At 44.8% G+C, this 26,538-nt stretch overlaps 1 protein-coding gene across 6 annotated transcripts in view; it reads left to right on the top strand.

The window, feature by feature from the left end:
• Window positions 1–26,538, top strand: part of Fmnl3 (formin like 3) — a 61,211-nt gene that overhangs the window by 17,185 nt on the left and 17,488 nt on the right. For 5 of the 6 annotated variants that reach the window (XM_013078983.3, XM_021243047.2, XM_004863017.4 and 2 more), the window contains exons 2-4: window positions 23,031–23,114; window positions 24,998–25,078; window positions 25,365–25,441. In XM_013078983.3, coding sequence (XP_012934437.1) covers window positions 23,031–23,114; window positions 24,998–25,078; window positions 25,365–25,441 — 242 coding nt within the window. Of the gene's footprint in view, window positions 1–23,030; window positions 23,115–24,271; window positions 24,376–24,997; window positions 25,079–25,364; window positions 25,442–26,538 lie in introns of those variants that run through there. The other variant, XM_087200089.1, reaches the window with a different exon arrangement.

The raw sequence follows: 26,538 nt of genomic DNA, 5'->3' as shown, positions 1-26,538 counted from the left end.
CCGAGGCTTGTCAAGCCTGATTTTGTCCAGATTTCCTGAATTTACTGTGTACTGTGGGCTAGAGGAGGAATATGAAGCTGGGCCTGGGAAACAGCTTCTGAGAGTGCAAGGGTTCCTCCTGCCTGTGTCCAGATGCTCAGCCGGGCCTTTGGCAAGAGTTTTGGGGTTCAGTGTTCTGAATTTGAATCCTGACTGCTGATTATTAGCTCTGTGCCCTTAGGGCCAGTTCTTTAATTTCCTTAAACCTCAGTTTCTTTATCTGTATAATCAGCATGGTGGAACTTACCTTCTGGGAATTTGGTGAGGATGAGATAATATATATAAAGGATTCAGGGCAATGTCTGGCATAGTGAGTACTCAATAAATATTAAGTAGAAATATTCTAAGGTCATTAACCTCTCAAATTAGGGATCTGATATCAAGGAGCCAAATGAGAATATTCAAGAAATAAGAATTGTTGATGGGTAAAGATTGGTTCCTTGGAACTCCAAGTTGTGTAATCACTGAACTGTACACAATACATTGGTTGCTTTGCTTTCCTGTTCTATGATATTGACTTAGTCACAACTTCTCCATGGGCCCTATGGACACCCCGGCCCCGGAACTGGGTTATCCTTGGCTCCTGTTGATCTGTTTTAGTTCATTTTGTCTCTGGTGTGGCCATGGAAGGACCCAACTTTTTTTTTTTTTGGTACTGGGGATCGAACTCAGGACCTTGCTCTTGCCAGGCAGGTGCAGTGCTACTGAGCTAAATCCCCGACCTGGAAGAGCCCAACTTTAAGAACATTATGAATGAAGGGGTTTTACCAAGGCCAGAACAGCCACCGTGGGCCTGCTAAAGCCCGTATCTATGCCCCTGTATAGGACTGTATTGAATTCTGAATTGGTGGAGCCACTGCTGTGTGGGCTCATTTTCTTAGATTGGAGATCATCTACTCCTTTCCCCTCAGCATGAGCCTTGGAGCGCCCCCAAGTTTTAGAATGGATCGATATCTAACTAGGAAAGAGCATCTTTGTGTGAATCTTCTGTGTCTAGAGTATACGTTGGCCCCTTGCTTTGGGCAGGCTTTTTGTTTGTGATTGTGGTTATTTTGTTTTTACTTACTGTTCAGCAGAATCAGCATCACCAGAGCACTAATTATCCTCAGGCTCTTGGCAGACAGGGCACTTTGTGAATTCTGCTCCCTTGTGAAGTGCTTATGTCTACAGATTATTTTCTGTTGCAGCTGGCATGAGTTCAGGTTGATTGTCCCATAGCAGCTATTAATTGCTCCCTTTGGGCTTGTTTAATTACTGCTGGCATGGTAGGTGACTGAGGGACTAAGAATCTCTCGTGCTTTTACAGGGCAGCAGGTCCTGGTGAGCTACTAAAGCATTTATCTGTCATTTCCCCAGAAGATCCTTGTTAAAAGTTGTGAGCTGAGAGCTAACCAGCTAGAAAGTGTCGAGTGGTGTTCAGCCTCTCAGTTGATTCCTTCCAAGAACTGTAAAGAAACTGTCTAGGATTTGTTGCCTCCAGAGGCTCAGGAAAATGTCAGGATGGTGTCATAACAGTGTCAAAGTACTGCCAGCTACTTCCAAGGTCTTGGAGACACAGAGCTTACTCTGGTCTTTCTCTGTGACAGGTAAAGATTCTCCTTGTTACCCTGTGGGGCCTCTGAGACAGTGAATCAAGAATGGGTGGGCCGGGGATTTAGCTCAGTGGTTTCACCACCTGCTGCGCAAGTGCAAGGACCCAAGTTCGATCCCCAGTACCAAAAAAAAGAATGGCTAAAGTGTCACCTTCTCTGCCTGGGGACAGGGAGATGGTGAAGATACCAGTTCTCAAAGCCTTAGCAGGTGCAGCCTAACACTCATTCACTCAAAAATCATTTATCGAGCGCTCAGAATTACATTAAGTGTTAGTGAACTAAAGATGACTAAGGCAGTATATGCCCTTAGAAGTTTAGGCTAGAGGAGGAGACAAACACAAATATATCATTATAATATATAGCTGGACATATGTAATGGTATAGATATTCTGGAAGCATCAGAAGCACACCGAGGAGAGGTGGGGCTTGGGGATACTGCCAACAGGAGGAAATCTCTACAGGCCAAAATGCTAATTAGAGTTGGACAGAAGTGTGGGAAGAGAAAGCATCTGGGTACAGGGAACAGCATCGGCAGAACTGTCACAATGAGACAGCGTGCTGTGCTCTGAGAACCTTCATGGTGCTGTAGAAGTGTAATGTGCGAGGCAGAGAGCAGTGGAAGGTGAGGCTGAAGTGGTGAGGCTTTGAATGACACAAGGAAGAGACTATACTTAATGTTTTTCATAGGTAGTATGGTCCGATTTTGAGTTGTGGTTAGGTCACTTCCATGAGTCTGGGAATGAGAATTGGAGGTAGGCAACCAGATGGAAGGCTTTGGTGTGTGATGATGATGATGGGAGCCTGAACTGGGGCCCATGTGCATGGTGATCATGGGACAGAGTCAATAAATAGTTTAAAGGTTAAATCTTTAAGAGTTGATAACTGATTAGATTTGACATTAGGTACATGGAAATGAGGGAGAAGGGAGGAAATTCAAAATTGTACCTTATGGGCATGTTAACACATGTCTGTAATCCCAGCACTCTGGAGGCTGAGCCAGGAGGATCCCTGCGAGTTGAGGGCCAGTCTGGTCTACATAATGAGTTCAAGGCCAGCCTGAATTATGTAATGAGACCATGTCTCAAAAAGAAAAACAAAACAACAAAAAAATGATACTCAAATTTCTAGCTTGTTAGATTAAATTAGTGAGAATGAGGTGCCATCTGCTGAGGGAACACAGGGGAAGAAATACCTGGGAAGGTAAAGCGACAGGGCCTAAGACACATGTGGTTGCCAGAGCCTGTGGATGTTTGAGCAGAATGTTTAAAGTTGAACCTCAAATGAGAGGTCTGGGATCATTTGAGAGGCAGCAGTGGACTGGTCAAGTAAAATCTGAAGCTTTTCTGTGCATCTCCACAGGCATTCTCAGGCCTTTCTCTGTATTCCTACAGACAACACAACCCTTAAGTGACTGAGACAGCTCTGAGAACTTATGTAATATGAGGAGCAAAGTGGAGTTGTTAAGGAGAGTAGTTAGTTGGAGGCAACAAAAGTAGAGATTTGTGGCAGAAACAGATCCAGGTTTGCAGATAGCAAGTTTAACCAGAGGAAGTCAGAGACAGCTGGGGAAGTGAGAGGTTTGAAGTAAGCCAGGAGCGCCAGAAATAACGTGGCAAAACCTCCAAATCTCTTCACAGATTAGAAAATGTGATTCCAAAAAGTTTAGTAGAATTGTCCCAGATCACTCAGCTGCTCAAATAGCAGGGCAGCTTAGTCAGTGACTCTTGTATCTCCCCAAAGTCTAGGGCCAGCTTTACAGTGAACCCCCTAGGTGGCTGTTGATGTCTCATTCATACCTTTTGAAGGGGCTGTAACTGCTGTAACCTAGAGAATGATTCAATTACATGAGATAATGGAATTATATCCTACATATGTTAACCTGTACTGTTCAGCTGCATATATATACTCTCTTGCATTTTGTATACCGAACATTATATTTTATGAGTGTGCAGAGAAGTTCACTTGAGTCTGATGGGACTCCTGGTTGTTCCAGTTACCATTTTTAGAGCCTTTCTGTGCCAGGCACTGTGCAAGAACATTTTCATTCGTTCAACCCTTCACCTAGAGATTATAAATAAGAGGTAGTTATAATAGCCCCTCTCCCCCATGGTACAGGGATTGAACTACACTGAGCTACATCCCCAGCCCTTTAAAAAAGTTTTTTCCCCCTTTTAAATTTTGAGATAGGGTCCTACCAAGTCACTGAGTTGCCTAGGCTAGGCACAAACTTCTGATCCTTCTGCCTCAACCTCCTGGAGGGCTGGGCATGGTGACACACTCTTATAATTCTAGCACTCAGGAGGCTGAGGCAGGAGGACTGCCTTGAGTTTGAGGCCAACCTGAGTTACATACTGAGTTCAAGGCTAGTTTAAACTACATAGGGAGACCTTGTTTCAAAAAACAAACAAAGTGGGCCAGGGATCTAGCTCAGTGGCACCGCCACTGGTAAGCACAAGGTTCTGAGTTTGATCCCCAGTACGGGGGGTGGGGGGGTGGGTGTCATATATATGTATGTATTCAAGGATGAACGACCAGGATTCTTACCAGGATTTTTAATTTTTAAAAATTTTATTTATTTATTTATTTTGGTTTTTTGAGACAGGGTCTCACGATGTAGCACAGGCTGGCGTTGAACTCATAGTGATCCTCCTGCCTCAGCCTCCTGAGTGCTGGATCACAGGTGTGTCCCACCACACCCAGCCAGGATCATCTCTTGATTCCAAAGCTGATGCTGTTATCTACAGCTCATTGGAAAGTTTAAAATGCCACTCAGATGTAAGGAATTAGTTATCACATGGTGTCCAAGAAGACAATTTAGGTATCTCTGTGCTCTTCATAGACTCCCTCTTATTCAGAGGCTTATATACACATACCTCATTCAGCTGGCTTCACCCAGTCATGCTGGACAGGGAAGCGTTGTTTAGGGACTAAAACTGTTCAATAACTCCAGCTGGATCTTTCCAAGTTAGAAGTGGAGATTTCTTTTTTTGGCTGTACTGAGGATTTAACCCAGGGAGCACTGAGCTGCATTCTGAGTGCTCCCCCTTTAACTGGTTTAATTAACTAATTAGAAATGTGATCCTTCCATATAGCCCAGGCCATCCTCCAACTGTCATTCTTCCTGCCTTAGCATCCCAAGGATACAGGCATGTATCACCATGCCTGGCTGGAGTTTTTCTTTGATAAAAGATAGCAAGAGGGCCAGGGATTTAGCTCAGTGGTTCCACTGCCTGCCTTGAAAGCACAAGGTTCTGAGTTCGATCCCTGGTACCGAAAAAGAGATAGCAAGAAGCTGGACTTAGTGGTGGGTGCCTGTAATCCTAGTGCTCTGGGAGGCTGAGGCTGGAAGATTGCAATTTCAAGCCCAGTCTGAACAATTTAGTGATTTAGCAAGACCCTGTCTCAAGATAAAAAATTAAAAAGGGCTACAGATACAGCTCAGTGCAAAAACCCTGGATACAGTTTCTGGTATCACACAGTAAAAAAAGTTAGCAAAATATGGTAGAAAAGCCTTTCTGTTGGAGGCCATGTACTTAGGCTTAAATCTGAGTTCTAGCTGGGGATTTAGCTCAGTGGTTCTGCTGCCTGCCTCGAAAGCGGAAGGACCTGAGTTCGATCCCCGGTACCAAAAAAAAAAAATATCTGAGTTTTACTACTTTCTGTGTGACCTGAAGCCAGTTGGTCTTGGATTCTCAATTCCCTTGCCAGTTAAATAGGCATAATAACATTTATCTCTAGTGGTTGCTAAGAGAGGGGAGATAATTTGAGAAAAGGGCTTGGCATATAAGAGATGCTCAGTAATGTTTTCTTCTCCATTCCTGGCCCCTGAGTGGATACAGCACTTAGGGTTCCAGACATCTCAAGAAGCAGAGAAGATTCAGGATCTCTTTAGGTAACAGGGAGGAAGCTTTCAGAAGACTAAAGACATCAAAAGAGATGTTCTTTTCTACCTGGATAATCAAATGAAATATTAAAAAGCTGAGCCAACACAAAAAACGGCTTTGAGGTGTGGGTAGCCATGATCTCTATGTCAAGCTCTGGCCTTAAAGGCATGGGGGGCAACAGTGTTGGGGGACAGCCTGTGGGCCAAGAGCATCTGGAGGCCATTATGGTTCTTCCCAGAAGAGGATAGAGGCTCTGAGAACATAACCCCATTTGAAAGCCACTGAAAAACAAGGAGAGACAGAGGACTTGCTTTCTCCTCACCCAGCATGATGGGTGACAGAGCCTCAGTTTACTATTTCCATAAAGCAGAAGCCTTGTCACTCCCACATGTGTCTGGGAGGAGGAAAGGATTCATTAAGTTTATGGTTGGATGCTAAGCTCCCAGGTTTGTAATGAGACTCCTGGAAAGCCAGAGCTGAGCCCGGGCCAGTGTACAGTGAGGTGGCGTGCTGCCCCTAGATGGCCTCTGCTGTCCACTTGGGCAGCCTTTCAGCTTTTTCTGTATGCCAGGCATCCTTGCCTAGGAACAAGTATGTCCCAGGTCAAGTCAATAGCCTCACAGAACTTACAGTCTTAATTCGAGAAATAATACAAAAGGGGAACGGTGAATAAAAGTATATGGGAGGGCCAGGGATTTAGCTCAGTGGCGCTGCACCTGCCTTGCAAGTGCAAGGGCCTGAGTTTGATCACCAGTAATGGAAAAAAAAAAAAATATGGAAGAAATAATTCTTTCATGAAATTTTTAAATTAAAGGCTCTTGCACAGTGTGTGGCTCAGGGTAGATGTTTCAACTTCCCCTCCTTTGTAAATATACAAGAATTAACCCAAGGCTAACTAGGATGCCCACCTGGCACAGTATGTGGTGCGTAGACGACACTAATGCTATTGAAAGGATGGTTGAGTGTGGTTGTTTATAGGAGGTCAGGGTGGTAGACCCTGCAGATGTTCAAAGGAGGAGTGTGGAGAGGTCTGGGTTTGAGGGGAGGTTTCTTGAAGAAAAACCAGAGTATTTGATCTGAAGAGAATAGGGGGAAGGTTTCTTGAGAAGGCTACCATTGTTCTGGGTGGTCTGAAGGATGTGTATAATATAGGAAGGGCTAATGCAGTTCCTTGTGTTAGAGGAGGTGCTGTGTGGAGTTAAAAGTTTGGGCTTTGGTGTCAGGCCTGGATTCCAACCCCAGTTCTGCCATGTACTTGTTATGTGATCCTGGAAAAGTTCCAGTCTTTCATGTTTCCTGACTTGTAAAATAGGGATAATGGCCCTACTGCACAAAGAATTAGATGAGGTAATCCATATAGAGTGCTTGTCACAGTCCTGTCAATAAATGTTACCTTTTATCATTTACTTTTTTTTTTTTGTACCAGAGATCGAACTCAGGACCTTGCACTTGCCAGGCAGGTGTGGTGCCACTGAGCTACATCCCCGGCCCTCATAATTACTTTTTTTTTTTTTTTGAGACAGAGTCTCACTGTGTAGTCCAAGCTGACCTTGAACTTGCAGTGCTCCTCTTGCCCCAACCTTATTACTATTTTCATTATTGTTATCCTGCGTATGCCCACTTGCTTACTTTATAAAGCTCATAACAGCCGGGGATTTAGCTCAGCACTTGTGCCACCTGCCTCGAAAGCACAAGGACCTGAGTTCGATCCCTGGTACCAAAAAAAAACCCCCAAAAAGCAAATAAAGCTCATAATAGCCTTTGTCATCTGGCTGTTTCTTGCCCATGCACACTTTCATTCCATTGTAGAAGATCACTTTACAAAGTCCTGGGTTTGGGGTGAGGATTTAGGTCAGTGGCTCTTCGCCTGCCTCGAAGGCACAGGGTCCTGAGTTTGATCCCCAGTACCAAAAAAAAAAGTAAACACAGTCCTGGGTTTGTGCTTCCTCATACTTGTAAATACTGTCTTCTTGCTACAGAATCACCATCTTCCCTTCTGTTGTCTTTGTCTGACTCCTTTCTGCTTAAAATTTAAAGCTAAATCCTGAAACATTCCTTCCAGGAAGCCTTACTTAGCTCTTTGGACTAATTAAATGTTACTTCACTGGGAAGCCACAGGACAGTCCCTCCTCTTTCACAGAAGTACTGTCCTCCGCCACACCCCTGTTTGCTTGTCTACTTTGCCTCAGAATATACACTTTCTGAAGGTAGTGTTCATGCCATGTTATTTTGATATCCCCAGATTTTATCTTAGCGCTTGGTGTATAGTTGTTTCCCAGCTACATGTTGAATAAAAAACCTAAACAAAGATAGCTCACATTTATATGTGACATTTGTACTATAGTAGGTTCTGATTTAAATCCTTTACATATGTTAACCTGATCATCATAACCTTATGAGGTAGGGTAGGCACTATTCCTACCTCCATTTTTCAGACGAGGACACGAAGGCTCACAGATATTCATTTACTCTCCCAGGGCCACACAGCTAGTAAGTAGTAGAACCAGAATTCAGACCTGGGCAGTGAGGCTCCACAGTCCTTGCTTTAACTACCATGTTGTGCCCTTAGGATATCACTGAGATTTGTGTTAAGGATGTTCGACTAATGTCTAATATAAAGAAACATTAAGTAAGTCACAACTTAGTGATCACATCTTAAAGGAATTAGTCACTATATCAAGACCCTGAAAGAGCTGGGAGTGGTGGTGCATGCCTGTCAGGAAGCTGAGGCAGGAGGATTGCAGTTTGAGCCCAGCCTGGGCAACTTAGTGACTTAGCAAGATCCTGTGTCAAAATAAAGAAAAAAGAAAAAACATTGAGTCCTGGGGGTCTAGCTCTGTGTGAAGGCCCTGGCTTCAATCCCCAGTAAAGAAGAAGAACAAGGAGGAGGGGTGGGGGGAAGAGGGAGGAAGGGGAGGAGGATTTGCTAAAGAGGGTAGGGTTTCGTCTATTCTGAATTGGAGGAGGAACGTGATTGCCAATTGGAAAAAAGGTGATCTCTCCTTGGTATAATGGAGTAGACAAAGGACAGAAGAAAAAAGGAAGAAAGAAGTATTTGTGTCAGGAAATTAAATTTACTCAATCTTTATTGGAAACCTACTCTAGTGGTAAACAGGTGACCACTGTGCTCAAGAGTCTATGGTCCAGGGCCTGGGATTTAGCTCAGTGGTTTCACCGCCTGCTGTGCAAGCACAAGGACCCGAGTTCAATCCCCAGTACCAAAAAAAAAAAAAAAAAAAAAAAAAAGAGTCTGTGGTTCAGTGGGTTAAAAAGATGAATCTGAGCTGGGTGTGATGGCACACAGCTGTAATCCCAACACTCAAGAGGCCGAGGCAGGAGGATCACCAAGAGTTTGAGGCCCACCTGAGCTACACAGTGAGTTCAAGGCCAGCCTGAACTACATAGCGAGACCCTGTGTCAAATAAAACAAAAAAATCTGGTTTAAAGAGAAGGGCAGAGGGCCGGGGATTTAGCTCAGTGGTTTTGCTACCTGCTGCGCAAGTGCAAAGACCCAAGTTTGATCCCTGGTACCAAAAAAAAAAAAAAAAAAAAAAAGGAAGGGCAGAGAAGTGCCATTAGATTATGGCATGAAATGAGGACTGAATTGAGACTCAAAATGAACAGTTGGAATTTGGTGAGAGAAAAGCTGTGTATAAAGAAAGTTACTTGGGGTATAGCGCAAAAGGTAGATTATAGGTGAAAGAGCAAGAACAGTGGTGAGAATTTATAGACTATCCTGTCTGTCCTCAAATAACCAAGGAACAGAACAAGGAACTTAGTGGTGGGAAAGGTAGTAGCAGCATCAGTGTTGTTGTTTTTTTTTTGGTACCAGGGATCAAACTTGGGTCCTTGCGCGTTCGAGGCAGGTGGCGGAACCACTAAACTAAATCCCCGGCCCTGCATCAGTTATTTATTAAGCACCTACACACAATTCAAAGGATAAGGCAGGACCCCTGCCCTCAAGACATTAATGTTCTAATTGTAAATAAAGGAAACACACATGAAAAGACACTTGTATGGAATATATTCAGTTTGTGCTACCAATGATTAGGCATTTTCTTCCTTGTTATTTCACCCATGTAGACTTCATTTCCAAGGTCACCTCCTTGCCCAAAACAGTTGGGTGAAGTTTTAGCCTTTGCTTTCCAGGCAGCTGGAAGCAGAAGGGGAAAAGGAGGGCATACTTCTTTCCTTTAATGATATTTCTCAGATAATTGTACTTATTACTTTTGTTCACATCCCAAAGGAATCTGAGAAATATATTGTAGGCTGTTGAGCATTCAAGTGAATATTACCAAGGAAGATGAGAAGAGGTTGGGGGACAGCAAGCTGGTCTGCCACATCATTATTCACATGCAGCTGTGCATGGAGCTAAGAAAAGGGGCTGAAAGGCAGGTGTGATAGTACATGCCTGTAATTTAGGCACTCCGGAAGGCTGAGGCAGGAGGATCACAAATTTGAACCTACCCTGAGAAATTTAGCAACTTAGCAGGACCCTGTTTCAAAAGAAGAAGGACAGGAGTTCTTTCAGTGTTCAGGCCCTCAGTTCAGTCCCCAGTACCAGCCCCCCCAAGGGTGTAGAGGGGCAACTGATTATTTTAGGTTGTCAGGTAGTAAAAGATAGGGATTCAAAAGATTGGGTACCGGGAGGGATTTAGCTCAGTGGCATCTTGCCTGCCTTGAAAGCTCAAGGTCCTGAGTTTGATCCTCGTTATCAGGGGGAAAAAAAAAGAATGGGGAAACTTTGGTCAACAAGAAGATCCTAGGGTTAGGGGGCTGGGGATTTAGCTCAGTGGTTCCGCTGCCTGCCTCGCAAGTGCAAGGTCCCAAGTTTGATCCCCGGTACCAAAAAAAAAGATCCTACGATTAGGAAATGGGAAGAGTGGCTGTCCCAGGAAAGAGTCCAGAGTAGAAGGTGAGGGTATTCAGAGGTGCTAGGACCAACTTACGGAGAATCTTATCTTGGAAGCTCTTAGAAATACTAAGAACAACAGGCCAGGTGGAGGAGTTCAGTACTGTATAAATGATAAGGAGTCACAATGTTTCTGAACCAAGGAAAAACATGCTTTAGCTTATGTGTTTGGATGGTTGGACGCCCCACCCGTGTGTGGGGCGGGCAGGGGGGAGGGGTAGGCAGTGTTGGGAGTAGAGAGGCCAGTTAGAAGGTTATCCCCGAGGGCCAGGGTAAACAACGAAGACCCATCCAGGCAGAAACAGTGGAAGAAGGAGACTCACCAGGCCTCAATGAGCAAGGGGTATGGTATGGGGAAACAGAGGGACATGATCTCAGAAATATATTCTGTCCTCTGGGCTCCCCGGGCTGGATGACAGCCTCATGAAGAGAGGAAGGACCTTGGTTGGCTGTAGGGAGAATGCGAAGCTCTGCTCCAAGACTCCTTGGGTTTGGAATACCAGCTGCCCCCAGCAGAATAGTTTCCATTCTGCGTAACTGGGGAGTGTGTGGGTCTGGCTAACCGCGAGGAGGGGCTGGGGAGCCAACAGACAGATCAAGTTGCTGTGGCAGTGGCTTTGTAGCTAGGGCCTGGGGGCTCAGTTGAGCAATGCTGCCAGCAGTTCTCCTACCTGAGATTGTATACTTCTTGACTGGCAGGGCAGAAGAGTGGCCCGAGCTAGGGTCTAGGAGCCTGCAGAAGGTACCTGATGTCAGGTGTGGGGCCAACAGTGTGCCAGAGGATAGAGCTAAGGGCTATACTGGCACTGGGGAGATGGCCAGCTTCCTTGCCTTTTCAGCATTCCACAGTGGGATCCTCCAGAGTGAACAGGGACCTCAGGGGTATAATTGTACTTGGAAAAAGCTATCTTTTTGTTTGAGTGATGCTAGACTTCAAAGACCTTGCCCTCACCCTTCAGAGGTCTGACTTCTGTGGTATGAATTGCAGAGCTCAGCCAGAGACATCTGGTGAATCCATTTCTTTTTCCTCTAGGCTGTTTAGGGACTTGGCCAGTAACTGCTCAGCAAATCATTTCTGGTTATAGAGTCATCAGTGACCACAGGAGCACGTTCTCCAGACATGGTTCCGAGCCTGGCAGCTTGTCCCCAAAATGATAGTGTCAGTTAAACTAAAGCACAAAGCAGACCTAAGCCACTGTTGACACGTAAGTCAGAGAGCACCCACTTTTCTGAGGCCTTTTGTATACAGAATCCCAGAAATTTCCCCTAGAGAAAACTGTGTCTGGCTAGAGTTGGACTGTCCCCCTGTGTTCCTGTCACAGGTCTAACCTGGAAGAGACAAGCAGTGAAGAGCTGCAGCAGAAGCTGTGGACAGGCAGAGGCCTTGCGTCCAGTGAAGTCATGGCCGCCTTCCACCCTGTTTTACTTTAGCACACTGCTGTGCAAGGGACTGGAGTGTTTACCCAAGTCCAGGGTGGAAGGGTGCTGCCTCTCCTTCCAGCCAAGTGTATTTGACTGTTCCTGTGATTTCCCTTTTGTCGCAGGATAGTTCTTTGTCCAGAACTTTTTGCAGTTGACTCAGGCTCATTCTGGGCTGTCTCTCCCAACTTATTATTGCCTCCAAACTGTACTCTAACTGTCCAAACTCTAGAGAGAAGGATGGGAGGGAGGCAGGCATGGAGAGCAATCCCGATCTTCATCTCCCTAGCGTGACAATGAAGCCAAGCATTTGGGTCCATGGGAGCTGCAGCGGGATCTGGCCATTAATTCATTGTCTCCTCCCCTGCGCTGTTCCAGCCAGTCACAGGACTCAGGAAAAGTGTGGGTGTTTGGAGGGGCTGCTATACTTAACTACGTCTGGGCCTTTTTAAATTTTAGCTCTTGGACCTTTGATCAAACTTGGATTTTTTGGGTTTCCTTTTGACAGAGTTACAGTTGCGGGGCGGGGGGTGAGGGTGGCAGTTAGGAGGAGCTGTGCTGAACTGAGATAAACAGTGACGTGGAGGTGGCAGCAGTGTAGGCTGTGGGTTGGGCTGGCCAGTGGGCCTGCTGTCTGGGCGGGCTGGGTGGAGGACTCCCACCCTGCACACTAGCCAGCTGGCTTGTGTTAAAGCACTGGCTGAAAATAACTCTCATTGTCTGGGAGCTGCTACTGTGGCAGGGTGGGCTGTGGCTGCCAAGAGGCCAAGGCAGCAGGAGCTGGTGCCTCCTACCTTCTGAAGCTCTTGCCCTTTGGGAGTAGTGCCCACTGCCCACACCCAGAGACACGTGGAAGGCAGGCAGGGCTGTTCCCTTTTGTCGGCTGGTGATGGGCCTTTGTGCCATGTGTTGCCCAATTTGTCACTTGGTTGGGGCAGATTTGTTGGTTGCAGGGGAGTCCTAGTAGGACACAGTGTTACAGCTCCTTCTACAGCAGCCACTTAGACTCCCAGAGTTTGTGCCTCTCACCACTTTTCACTTCTGCTTATCTATCCAATAGACTGATCTGCAGGTGCCAGGAAGGACTTGGTGGCAGCTATGGCCAGGGGCTCAGCAGTATGTTGAAAAGCATGTGGTACTCCCGATAGTGCCTCATTTTCCCATGGGGCAGTCGAGATTCAGCTCCCCAGAGCCCCATCCCCATGGGCTAAGCACAGGGCCACACTTGGGAGACAGTTCCAGCCATGGAAACTTTATGGGAGGTAGTTCTGAGAAAGAAAATGTCAATAAAATCACCAACTCATTTTCTGTACTTGCCCAAAATAACAGCCCTTGCTGGACTTCCCTAAAGTTTCCAAAAATCCCTTTCCCAGGAATATTTCAGACATCTCTCTGCCAGTCCCTCAGAGGGGCTGTACCATTTTTATCTGTCTTCCTAGTTTTATTTTGATCCACTGGACCAACAGAAACAGTTGAACAGGGACATTTTGGTGGCTCCTATTTATGTTTGTTGGGTTTTCCCCAGACCTGGCCCAAGAAGACAAGCAGAGTAGGGGTGAGTCCCAGAGCAGGGCCCACAGCTTTGAAGGAAACTCCAAACTCCACTGGCATTTCCCTTCCCCTGCAGTGGGGAGGAAACAAGGAGGGGCTGTAAGGGCTAGGGGTACGGGGCAGGAAGGGGAAGGGAACTCCCTCCCTCTCTGTGTCTTCACTGGGCCAGTAGAACCGGAGATGGAGAGTAAGGACACTTTGCTGACATGGAACCCACAGAACAGGCAATCTGCTTGGCTGTGAACTGGCAGTAAACCAAAGCAGTCTTGCTGGAGGAGCATCAAATCCATGCCTTTTGGCTTCTTCCTGTTGTGGATTTTTCTTATTAGACTTCTTGCTGATTCCCTGTGACTTAGGAATCAACTATAGTTGCTTTCAGTTTGAGTTCATCTTCCTCTCCTCTCATCTTATATTGTGACTTGTCTCCCTTACACCCTACCTCAGGTCTCCCTCTCCTCCAATCCCAAGTTCAGTGTTGTTAAAATTGCCTCCTAGTCTTGGTGGGATCAAAGAAGGGGTAAAGGATTCCTCTGAAGTTAGTGTTGAGAAGGAGGGGCGGGAGCAGGGATAGAGAACCTAGAAGAAGGCAAGTTGCTGGGATGTCAGACATTTCATAGGCTTTTCAGGAAAAGGGAGAAGAAAACTGTTTCAACACCTACAATGTTTCAGACACATAGACATAAAGTGTTTATCATTTGATCCTTTTAAAGCCCTGTGAAGTAGTGAGATTATCCCCAGCTTATGTAGTAGTTTACCAAGGTTTGATTGTTCTGAAGAGCCCAAAGTTGATCTTGGGCCTCTGACTTTACATTCTGTGCCCTGTACTCTCCAAGAAAGCTGGTAAGCAAGGGTCTCACTGAGCAGAAGTTTGGCTCAGCTTGTGCTTCTGAGAGCATACAGTCTCTGTGGAACCATTGAAGAACAATGTTGGAGAAACAAACCTTTGACTGAGCCCAGAACCATGTCAGGTTTGTTCCCTAGTTGTCTGCTGGTTGTCTTCCTAAGGGCAGAACAGCTTCCTCAGGACACTGGAGCCCTGCTGAACTCGTGAGTATTATCAGGGTGGGCAGGAGCCTTGATGCCCTTGTCTGGCAGGAAGTGAACTGCCCTGGTCCTGCCATCTTGGCTGGTGGCTCCCACCATAGTCATTGACCTGCTTCTTGTGAGAGGCTGGAAGTGGGGATTTCCCTTACCAATCCCCCCCTCTTCAGCCTGGGGAAGCAGAGAAGGCTGGGACCACTGTCCAGAAAGTGCCACCCAAAGCTCTAGACAGGAGGATATGGGCCTTCGTGTTTTTTTCACATGCACGAATTCTGGGAGTCTTAAGTGGCTTTGTAGGAGAAGCTATAACACTGTGTTCCCACCCTGTGTTCCTATTAGGGTCCCCTCACTGACCAACTAAAGAATCTGCTCCAAGCCATTGACCCCAGGGGTTCATCTTTTCCAAAGATGTAGTTTGACCAGGTCCCTGGAGTGTTTCATGTTCTTAGGCTAGCATTCCCAAAGGAGGTGACTTTGCTCAGTCTTTTTTTTTTTTAATTAAATTCTTTTATTGGTACATTGTAGGTATACAACACAATTACATTTCTCATTGGGAATTGTACCTTTACATAATGCATCTTGGTTCTTATTTTTTCCCCATTCCTAGCCCTCCCTTCATGCCCTCCACCCTTCCCTATTTACAAAGACTTTATTTCCATTTTTTCCATTTCTCATCATTTTTCCTTTCCCTTCTTTCCTTTCCCCTGCCCCTCCCACTACTCCTACCCCTTTAGACCTTTTCTTCCTATTTTACATTATTGATTATTCATTCTAATCATTGGTACATTTTAGGTATACAATATAATGACATTCATCATTGGAAATTTGCACCTTTACATAGTCTCTCTTGGTTCTTATTTTTCACCCTTGCCCAGCCCTCCCTTCAACCCCTCCATTCCTCCCTATTTACAAAGATTTTGTTCCTAGTTTTCCATTTTCTCATATTAATCCCACTTCCTTCCGCTTTGCCCCTTTTCTTCCTATTTCACATTACCTATTATACAGTTAGTCCTTATTTACACTTTCAGTTTCTCACACCAGAGAAACTATTCGGTATTTATACATGTGTGTCCTATTTATTTCACTTCAGAGTATCGCCTCAATGTGCATCCACTTAGCTATAAATGTCTCTAATTTCTCATTTTTGATGGCTGAGTAGTACTCCATTTTATTAAAAAAACCACATTTTCTTTATCCAGTTTCCAGTTGATGGGCATTTGGGCTGTTTCCAAGTTTTATCTATTACAAACTGTGCTGCTATGAACATGGGCACACATATATCACTGTGGTATGATTCTTTTAATTCTTTGGGGAAGATCCCCAGCAGTGGAATAGCGGGGTCAAATGGGACCTCCAGTCCTAGTTCTTTGAGGTATCTCCATACTGATTTCCACAGTGGTTGCACCAGTCTACACTCCCACCAGCAGTGGAGCAGGGTTCCTCTTTCCCCACAGCCCCGCCAGCATTTGTTATTGGTTGATTTCATGATAGCAGCCATTCTTTCTGGAGTGAAGTGGAATCTCAGCGTTGTTTTCATTTGCATCTCTCGAATGACCAGTGATGTTGAACATTTTTTCATGTATTTATTTGCTATTTTTACTTCTTTGTCTGAGGAATGTCCGTTCATTTCAGATGCCCATTTTTGGATTGGGTCTTTAAATTTGGGAGGTCTGATCTTTTTAAGTTCTTTATAGATTCGAGATAGTAGACCTTTGAGGAAGAGCGGGTGAGGATTTTTTCCCACATTGTGGGTTGTCTCTTCACACTGCTGGTGGTTTCTCTTGCTGTGCAGAAGCCTTTTGATAAGAAGAGATCTCACTTGTTGATTGTTTGTGCTAGTTCACGGGCAACTGAGGTTTTGTTCATAAAATCTTTTCCTACACCGATGTCTTCAAGGGTTCTACCTAACCTCTGTTCCAACTGGTTCAGAGTTTCTGTTTTAATATTTAGATCTTTAATCCATTTTGATTTTAGTTTAGTGCATGGTGAGAGATATAGATCTAGTTTTAATCTTTGGCAAGTTGAAACCCAATTTTTCCAGCACCATTTATTAAAGAGGCTATCTTTCCTCCAGTGAGGGTATTTGGCTCCTTTGTCAAAGATGAGATGGCTGAGTGTGTCTGGCATTGTTTCTGCATCTTCTAATCTGTTCCACTGGTCCTCAGGTCTGTTTCTTTGCCAGTATCATGGTGTTTTTATCACAGTAGCTTTGTAGTAGAGTTGCAGGTTGGGGATTGTGATACCCCCTGCCATGTCTCTGTTACCTAGAATTGCTTTTGCTATTCTGGGTCTCTTCTTGTTCCAAATGAATTTTTGCATTGTTTTCTCAAGGTCCATGAAGTATGCTGCTGGGATCTCAATTGGAATTGCATTAAATCTATATAGCAGTTTTGGAAGAATGGCCATTTTCACTATATTAATCCTTCCTACCCAGGAGCAGGGATGTCTGTCCATTTTCTGATATCATCTTCAGTCTCTCTTTTCAGAGTGCCATAGTTTTCAGAGAAGAGGTCTTTGATTTCTTTCGTTAGGTTGATTCCTAGGTATTTCAGTTTTTTGGATGCTACTGTGAAAGGAATTGTTTGCCCTATTTCCCTCTCAGTGAGTCTGTCATTTGTGTAGAGGAAAGCTATTGATTTTTGTGTGCTGACCTTGTAACCAGCTACTTGACTGAATTTGGTTATTAAGTCTAGAAGACTTTTGGTGGAGTTCTGTGGGTCTTCTATATAGAGTATCATGTCATCTGCAAATAATGACAGTTTGACTTTTTCATTACCTATCTTTATTCCTTTTATTTCTTTCTCTTATCTAATTGCTGTGGCTAATGTTTCCAGAACTATATTGAACAAGAGTGGTGATAGTGGACATCGTTGTCTTGTTCCTGATTTTAGTGTGAAGGATTTCAGTTTTTGACCATTTAGTATGATATTGGCTGTTGGTTTTTCATAGATGGCTTCTATCAGTTTGAGGTAGAGACCATCTATTCCAACTTTTTGTAGGGTTTTTATCATAAATGCATGTTGGATTTTGTCAAATGCTTTTTCTGCATCTATGGAGATAATCATACGGTTTTTGTCCTTGGCTGTATTGATATAGTGTATTACATTGATTGATTTTCATATATTGAACCATCCCTGCATCCCTGGGATGAATCCCACTTGATCAGGATGTATGATCTTCTTGATGATCTTCTGCATTCTGTTTGCCATTATCTTATCAAGGATTTTTGCATCTATGTTCATTAGTGAGATTGGCCTATAGTTCTCTTTTTCAGTTGGGTCTTTCTCTGCTTTGGGGATCAAGGTGATGCTTGCTTCCAGGAATGAATTTGGGAGTATTGATTCCCTTTCAATTTCATTAAAGAGTTTAAACAGTAGTGGCAGCAGTTCCTCTCTAAATGTCTTGTAGAATTCAGCAGTGAAGCCATCAGGGCCCAGGCTTTTCTTAGTTGATAAGTTTTTAATTACATTTTCAATTTCATTGGTTGATATTGGTTTGTTCAGAATTTTTAGGTCTTCTTCGTTCAACTTTGGTAATTCATATGTACCTAGGAATCTGTCCATTTCTTCTGTGTTGTCCATCTTATTGGCGTATAGGTTCTGGAAGTAGGTATTGATGATCCTCTAGATTTCTGCTGGGTCTGTTGTAATTTCACCCTTTTCATTCCTAACTGCATGGATTTGGGCCTTTCCTTTTTCTGACAAGGTTGGCTAAGGGTTTGTCAATTTTGTTGATTCTTTCAAAGAACCAACTCTTGGCTTCATTGATTTTTTTGTATCATTCTCTTAGTCTCCATTGCATTGATTTCTCCTCTGATCTTTATAATTTCCTCCCTTGTATGAGCTTTGGGGTTGTCCTGCTCTTCTTTTTCTAGAAGCTTGAGGTTCAGCATCAGGTTGCTTAATTGGGCTCGTTCTCTTTTCCTAATATGCGTATTCACTGCTATGAATTTCCCTCGTAAGACTGCTTTCATTGTGTCCCATAGATTCTGATATATTGTATTGTCGTTGTCATTTAATTGAAGGAACTGTCTGATTTCTTCTTTAATTTCCTCTGTGACCCATTGGTTATTCAGAAGTGTGTTGTTCAATTTCCATGTGTTTATGAAATTTTTTGAGTTTCTTTTGCTATGGATCTCCAATTTGATCGCACTATGGTCTGATAATATACAGGGGATAACTTCAATTCCTTTCCACTTACTTAAACATGTTCTATGTGTGAGTATGTGGTCTATTTTGGAGAATGACCCATGTGCAGCTGAGAAGAATGTGTATTCTGATTTTGTGGGGTGGGAGACTCTGTAAACATCTGTTAAGTTCATTTGTTCAAGAGTTCGATTGAGTTCTAGTATTTCATTACTTGTTTTTAGTCTAGTTGATCTATCTATTTGTGACAGTGGGGTGTTGAGGTCCCCCACTATAATTTTATTAGTGCATATATGACTTTTCATGTCTGTTAGTATTTGTTTTATATAGTTGGGCGCACTAGTGTTTGGAGCATAGATATTTATGATTGTCATCTCTTCCTCTTGGGTTCTTCCCTTTACAAGGATGTAGTGTCCTTCTTTGTCTCTCTTAATCAGTGTTGGTTTGAAATCTACTTGATCTGCAAAGAGGATAGCTACTCCTGCTTTTTTTCGGGTTCCTGTCGCATGGAGTATTGTTTTCCACCCTTTAACTTTCAGTCTATGAGTTTCCTTTTGAATTAAGTGTGTTTCTTGTATGCGGTGTATTGTTGGACTTTGCTTCTTGACCCATTCTGCCAGTCTGTTTCTTTTGATTGGTGAATTGAGACCATTAACATTGATGGTTATAACTGAAACGTATTGACTTGTCATTGCCATGACTTTTTCTTTTTGTTGGGTTCTCCCCCTTTACATTTAATTTCTTGTCATGCCAGATGGGTTCATTCTGCTTTGCTTCCTGGGGTTGTGATCCTCAATGTCTGTTCCTAGGATATTGTGTAAAATTCTTTGGAGTGCTGGTTTGGTATTCACAAAGTTCCTAAGGTACTCTTTGTCATGAAAGTATCTTATTTCTCCATCCATTTTGAAAGATAATTTTTCAGGGTACATCAATCTGGGTTGGAGGCTGTTTTCTTTTAGGGCTTGGAATATGTCACTCCAAGCTCTTCTTGCCTTGATGGTTTGTGTTGAGAAGTCTGCTGTGATTCTGATGGGCTTTTCTTTGTATGTGATTTGTTTCTTTTCTCTAACTGCTTGTAGAAGTTTGTTCTTCTGTTATGTTTCTGGAATCTTAACAATTATATGTCTATGTGTAGATTTTTCTTTTGATCAAGGCTATTTGGAGTCCTATATGCCTCACTTATCTGTATGTCAAGCTCTTTTCCCCTGCTTGAGAAGTTTTCTGCCATTATTTCTGTGAAGAGATTTTTTTATGTCATCTGCCCTCTCTCCCGTTTCTTCATTGAGCCCAATCAGTCTTATGTTATTCTTCTTTGCATCATCTAGCAGCTGCTGGATTGATTTCTCATGTTCCCTTATAATTTTGAAGCAATTTTTCTTTTCCTGGTCACTAATTGCAATCTTACCTTCTGTATCTGAAACTCTGTCCTCACATTGGCTCATTCTGCTGTGTAGACTTTCAGTGGAGTTTTTCATGTCTTGGAAATCTATTTGCATCTGTTTTATGGATTCCATTTGTTTCCTATGTTGGGATTCCATCATGTTCCTGAGCTCCTCTCTAGATTTATTAATCATGTCTTGCACTAGGGGCACAATTTCTCCTTTTATCTGAGAAATTATTTCTGATTTCATTTTTTCCAGATCCTCTTTTGTTGCCAGTTCAGTGGGTCCAGGTGGTTGAGTATCAGAGTGTTCCATCTCATTTCCCTTTGGGGTTGCTGTAGGTGATCTGGAAGTCTGGTTTTGAGACTTATTTACGTGTTTTCTCATTTCGACTGGGGCAGGGGGCTATTGGCGCCTGCACGGATTACCTCCTCTGAGCTGGGAGAGGTGGGACAGGGGCCAGGAGCAGCGGTAGGGATGGTGACCCAAAGGCCCTTTCCTGTGGGCTGGGAGCAGCAGGAGGGATGGTGGCTGGGAAGCCCCTTCCTCTGGACCAGGAGCAGTGGGATGGTGGCTCAGAAGCCCCTACCTCTGGGCCGGGAGTGGTGGGAGGGATGGTGTCCCGGAAGCCCCTTCCTCTGGACCAGGAGCAGTGGGATGGTGGCTCAGAAGCCCCTACCTCTGGGCTGGGAGCAGTGGGAGGGATGGTGACCAGGAATCCCCTTCCTCTGCTCAGTCTTAAAGCCCTGAGAGAAGCAAGCATTTCCTCACAAGTTCACCTGGTGGGAAAGTGTGAGGCTGCAGCCCCTGACTGGTTGGCACAGGGAGGAAGTTAGTATAGATGATGTGAAATCTGTCACAGTAGTGTAGTGACAGGCTGTACTCTTCCCCTCCCAGCAGTGTTCATCCAGGGGAGGCAATAGCAAACTATTTTCATGGCACAGAGTTGAGAGAAACGATCAAATGACAGCAACATGCTCAGGATGTGCAGAGCCATGACCAATCCTGATGACTATTTCTGCTCAGTTCTGTCTTGGGTTTAGCTGGTTAGGCTGGAAACCTGCCCTGGGCCTGCCTTTGACCTTTAGGTCTCTGTTTGTTAAGGCCTCCTGCTCCCATCTTGCTGTCCACACCATCATGTTGAAATCAGCTCTTAGCAATTCAGTTCCAGAGAGAACATTCCAAGCTTGCACTAGCCCATCCTGCCAATCAGTACTGCATTAGTTGTGGGAAGGACTTGATTAGCCTTTGTTTCTTGTGGAAGTTGAAGTAGATTTGTGAGGCAGTGGAAGCCATGGGGAGAGATTTGGTGTGGTAGACTCCTCCTCTTCTTTCCTTCTCTTACCTAAACGCACTTCTCTAGGTTTAAATACTTCCATTTGTAAACTCCAATTAGAGTCCTCAACCCTGATGGCTTTTTGAGCCATAGTGATCCTGTTTCCAGCCAGTAGATAGGACCAAAGCTAACTAGGGTCTCAGCGTAGGATCACCAACAACTTACTCTCCACTGTTGAGAGGAGGAGACTATAAGCATAGACATGGTCCCGTAGGGATAAAATCAACATGCAGCTTGTTTAATAGAATGTGTGAGATACGCAGTGTGACAGAAATAAATAATTTGTAAGAATTTCCTTTTGATTCCTTAAAAAAATGAACCCTCTCATTCTTCTCTGGAATAAAGCCGGGCCTTTGTGATTGATTCTTTGGGGACCTTGGATACACATAGTTCTTGTCCCCTGAGATGAGGGGGTGGTCATGTGGTCTGATCAAAGTGTCAGACTGCCTTTAAAGGCAAGGGCTAGGATTCAGAGCAAAGGCTGAGGGACTGTTGAGGGAAGGGACAGGCATGGCTGCAGGGCAAGCAGGGGGAGAGGGTGGGCTCCAGCAGAGCAGGCTGTGTACAGATGCCTTAGGCCTCTGTCACTCACACTTTACTTTGTCTATTCATTCAACAAACAGTACTGAACAAAATAAAATGGTTCCTGGACTGTCATTCAGTATCTTATGTTAGAGTGTGTGAATGAGGGGTCAGTATACTGCTTTGTTTTTTTTTTTTTTTGGGATACTGGGGATTGAACTCAGGTCCTTGCACTTTCAGGGCAGGCGGCGGAAGCACTGAGCTAAATCCCTGGCAGTGCTTTGTCTTAATTGGGAGGGTTGTCATAAGTAATTTTCTACTAATACTTTTCTTTTTTGGAGCCAGGGTCTCTCTATGGAGCTCTGGCTGGCATTGAACTCACTGTGTAGTCCAGGCTGGCCTCGAACTTGTGGCGATGCTCCTGCCTCAGCAGGAGGCACTCTGCCTCAGTGGGATTACAGGCCTGTGCTGCCACGCCCAGCTCTACTAATATTTAAAGTCCTAAACTTTTGTAAATATTTTCCTAAAAAAATAGTAGAGCAGTTCTCTTTACACAAATGCTGAATCCTGACTTAGGTAAGAGGTAGAGTGGCAGCTGCTACGCAGACTGAGGGTGGCTCAGGACTCAGAACAGGAAAGTCACCCCTCTCTCAGGTCATGGCAGAAAAACAGATTGAAAGTTGCTGCTTTAAACTGGGGGCTTTCAGGCCTGGCGTGGTGGCGCACACCTGTACTCCAAGCACTTGGGAGGCTGTGGCAGGGGATTGCTGAGAGTTTGAGGCCACCCTGGGCTACATAGTGAGTTCAAGACCAGCCTGAATTGCATAGCAAGACCCTGTCTCAAAAAATAATAATAATTATAAACAAACAAACTGGGGGCTTTCAAAGTTTTGACCTCTCTAATGTTAAGTATATTAAAGAAACCAAAGCTTCATTAAATGTTTCATTAAATGTTTATGCTTTCTACTTGTTCATTTTCATTGAAATGAAGTTCATTTTGACTCACCAAATTGATTCCATGACTTGTATGGTATGAAAAACACTGCTTGACCACACTTGACTAATACGTATAACAGGGAGGCAAGAGGACTGTCCTACCTCTCTGGGGCTGCAACAGAGTCAAGGTGAAGTGTGATGGCACAGCAGGGATGGTGGAGACAGTGTAGCTTTGTATGTTTCAGCCTGTTAACTCAGCTTCTCTCCTCAGAGCTCCATGAACCTGCCTCCCGACAAGGCACGGCTCCTGAGGCAGTATGACAATGAGAAGAAGTGGGATCTGATTTGTGACCAGGTACTGGCTTAAAAGAGGAGGGACATTGTGAGAGGGCTGGTTATTGGGCTAGACAAGGAAACACCAAAGATACCAACTGAATCTCTGCAGGAACCCTAGCCTGGCTTGCCCTCATTCTGTGCTTTCTGTTCCAAAGGGACTCTTCATAGCAGAGACAGAGCTGGTAGGCTGAACTCCTGCAAATGGCTGTCTTCACTTCTTCCAGTGGGCAGTTTATGCAGGCTGGGCTGTGGAGCAGGTTGCTGGTTTCCCCAGGAAAGCCTGTTCCTATGGTTCCTCAGGGTCAGAGCTGTGCCTGGCAGGGTCTACCAAAGGACCCTTCTCTGTCACTCTGCTCCAGACCTGGCAAATAGCAAGATGCTTCTCATAATCTATAGGCCTCTAGGAATGAGACCCCCCTAGTTTCCTAATCTTTCGTTTTCAAATGTGAAAATAGTCAAGGACTGCTGCTCTCCCTACATGAATAGTGTTTAGAACTCAAAGAGAACTATCATTTTGCTCAGGTCTTCTAACACCTACCACCTGGCTCTTTCTGCTATACACATGGTCCTGAGTCTTTGAACTCAAATATGCTTGTTTGCAAGGCTGACATCAAGGCTGCATCACTTGGTAGGTATGGAGGCGCCTGGCACAGAGTGTGGGCAGTTTGTTACCCTGTACTTTGCCATGAACAAATTTAATTCTTTTCAAGCTGAAGAAAATCGTAATAATGTTTATTGAGTACTGATTTTATATCAAGTACTCTACACATACTGAAATATCTCATTCAATCCTTACAAAAACCCTCTAAGGAAGGCACCATGGCACTTTAGAGATGAAGAACCCAGGGGTCAGTAATCTGCCTAGTGCTGGTGATTGATGGAGCCAACTTGGGCTCAGGCAAGCAGGTGCCAGACCTGTGCCAACTGTTCACTCCTGCTGCCTCCCTAGTCATGCTGCTTGACCTAAGTTAAGGGTATGATTCAGAGGACCTAATCCAAGTTCCTTCTCTAATGAAGGCCTGTTACCTTGGGTTCTGCACTGAGATGGATTGGTTAGTACCTGCTTGGGGTTTGGAGAGCAGCAGCCCTTTGGTACTGGGATTTTTCTAGTTGATGGTCTCTCAGTCCTTTCTATGCCATACAGTTTCAGTTTTCTCAAACCTCTCTTTTTCTCTCATTTGTTTTCAGGTCCTATTTCCTAACATTATATCATTTTCCTGAATTCTTTCCAGCTCTTTGGATATCTCAGTTATGGACTCTTTTAGAACCAGAATACCTGGGTTTGTTTTCCAAAGTTTCTTCTTGGGTCAGATGGGGAGTTGGGCTGAAGTAGAGAGGACCTAGATTGTGCTCTTTGTAGAAGGATTGAGAGGTGACTTTGGTGAGAGCAGCCTTCAGCATTTGTGGTTGCTTTGGATTGGTGGAGCCTGGGGCCTGGGTAAGGAGCAGAAAGTGCTTTGGCACCCCTAGCTGTGTTAATGCTGCAAAACCAGCCCAGATCCAGCTGTAGGGTTTGGAACTATGAAAGCTGGATTCTGCAAGACCAAGGTTCCCTCCTCTTGGTTTTTCTGACTCCATCTGTTGGCCGGGCAGAGAAAGCATTTCCCAGTCATTTGTTTTGGATATTATTCATAGCTCTGTAATCCCCACATCTTAGCAAGCAGGAGGCTCTTAGAGTAATTTTTGACATAGAAAAGCATTTTAGGCTAAGGAAACACTAATTGGAGGAGGAAAAGATGGCAACAAGTGGAAACACCTGGGGGGATAAGTCAAAGAAGGAAATGTAGGGTTTGGGCAGTGCTAAGGGTTAGGTGACAGCTGAAAGGCTGAGTCCCCTGTTCAGCACCTTCCTTGGTGCCCTCCTCAGATTGTGTGTTATACATATGCATGTTTTTCTTACAGGAACGATTCCAGGTGAAGAATCCTCCCCACACTTATATCCAGAAACTCCAGAGCTTCTTGGACCCCAGTGTAACTCGGAAGGTAAAGTATGAAGCAGTGAGGCTGTGTCTTACTGCCCTTCATAGTATTGTGGGGTTTGGGCACAAACCCTATGGCTTAGGACTGGGGCATCTGCTTTTAAGCAGTGAGAGTTGGATTTTCAGACTCTGAGGCCAGGGTCTTGGAATGGGTGCCTAGTACTAGAGGGAAAATCTGTAACTCCACTCTTGTACTCCCTTCCTTTCTTTTTCTGCCCCTTTATTTTGTGCTGTAAGTTGGACATGGTAGTAGGGGGCTCCATTGGTGACAGAAGATTCCATGTTTTCAGAAGTTCAGGAGGAGAGTTCAGGAGTCAACCAAAGTACTGAGGGAGCTGGAGATCTCACTTCGCACCAACCACATTGGGTGAGTTGGGTTTGACCTCTCTACCTGGCCCCAGGCACCGCCGGCTACGAAGGATCTGGTGTCCTCTGTGGATGATTTTCCTGTTTATCCTTCCTGCCGTGGAGCACAGTTGCCCCTTGAATGGCTTCTGGTTCCCCAGAACTCCAGATTGTGCCATTTCTGGCTTTTCTTCCCCTCAGCTCTGCCAGCTCTTCTGGCAAACTTGGGGCCTCTCCTGGGGTCCTCAGACTGTGGCTTCTATTAGAGGACGTTCTCACAGCAGCTAAGCCTAGAGTCTGCCTGTGGCCTGGGGTTGAGCCAAGTGAGGTCTGGAGAAGGCTGGGAGTGGGGGAAACATGCTGCGTTGGGTAGGGCTGAGACCTTGTTGTTGTTGAGCAACTATTTTGACTCCCTGATACCCAGAAGGTTATTGCTTTTTTGGGAAAAAGCAATCTTAGTTCATGAGCAGAAGAAGCTTCCCGAAGCACCAGGAAAGATGTCAGGAGCTAAACATCTTGTGTAGCCACAGATCCTGGTGCTGCCAGCTCAGCAGCCCCCCTCACACACACCCCAGGATCTATGTGAGTCTTTCCTTCCAGTCTCTGAGTGGGAAACTAGGAATTGCTGAAAACAGAGGGCTAGTGCACTGAGGTACAGTAAGAAGACAGTGCCTCAGTTTGATGAAACTAATCAGCAAGAATTGGGAGGAGAGAAAGACAGAGACAGAATGTGTTTGTACACACATGCAGAAAGGACAGCAAAGGAAGGAACTCTGGTGGAGAACTGCAGGCAGAGTTTCCTACCTGGCCAGCGTGTGGCATGAATAGGAGCACCTCAGTGAGTGAGAAGTGGGTCCCGGTAGCAGGCGGAGTGGATGTTTTCTGGGAAGGTGCCAACCCCATGTCCTGGAACTTCCTGAGAGTAGGGTGGAAGGAGCCAAATGACATCATCAGCCTTTCCTCTCTTGTCATGGCAGCAGCCCTCTTATCTACCCCCCCGGCTGAGCCTGCTTGGGCTTACTTAGAGGGAGGGGACACCTGTGTATAGCCAGCTGCAGTAGCCGTCAGAAGGGAAACAGTGCGAGAGAGAACAGGAAAGATCAGTTCCTGGGCTTGGAA

The sequence above is a fragment of the Heterocephalus glaber genome, unplaced genomic scaffold, assembly GCF_053883595.1.
Source record: "Heterocephalus glaber isolate CG9 unplaced genomic scaffold, H.glaber_assembly_v1.0 deba00001733, whole genome shotgun sequence".
Classification (NCBI taxonomy): Eukaryota; Metazoa; Chordata; class Mammalia; order Rodentia; family Bathyergidae; genus Heterocephalus; species Heterocephalus glaber.
Note: the sequence above shows the minus strand (reverse complement) of the source record. Positions and strands in the feature narration are given on the sequence as shown.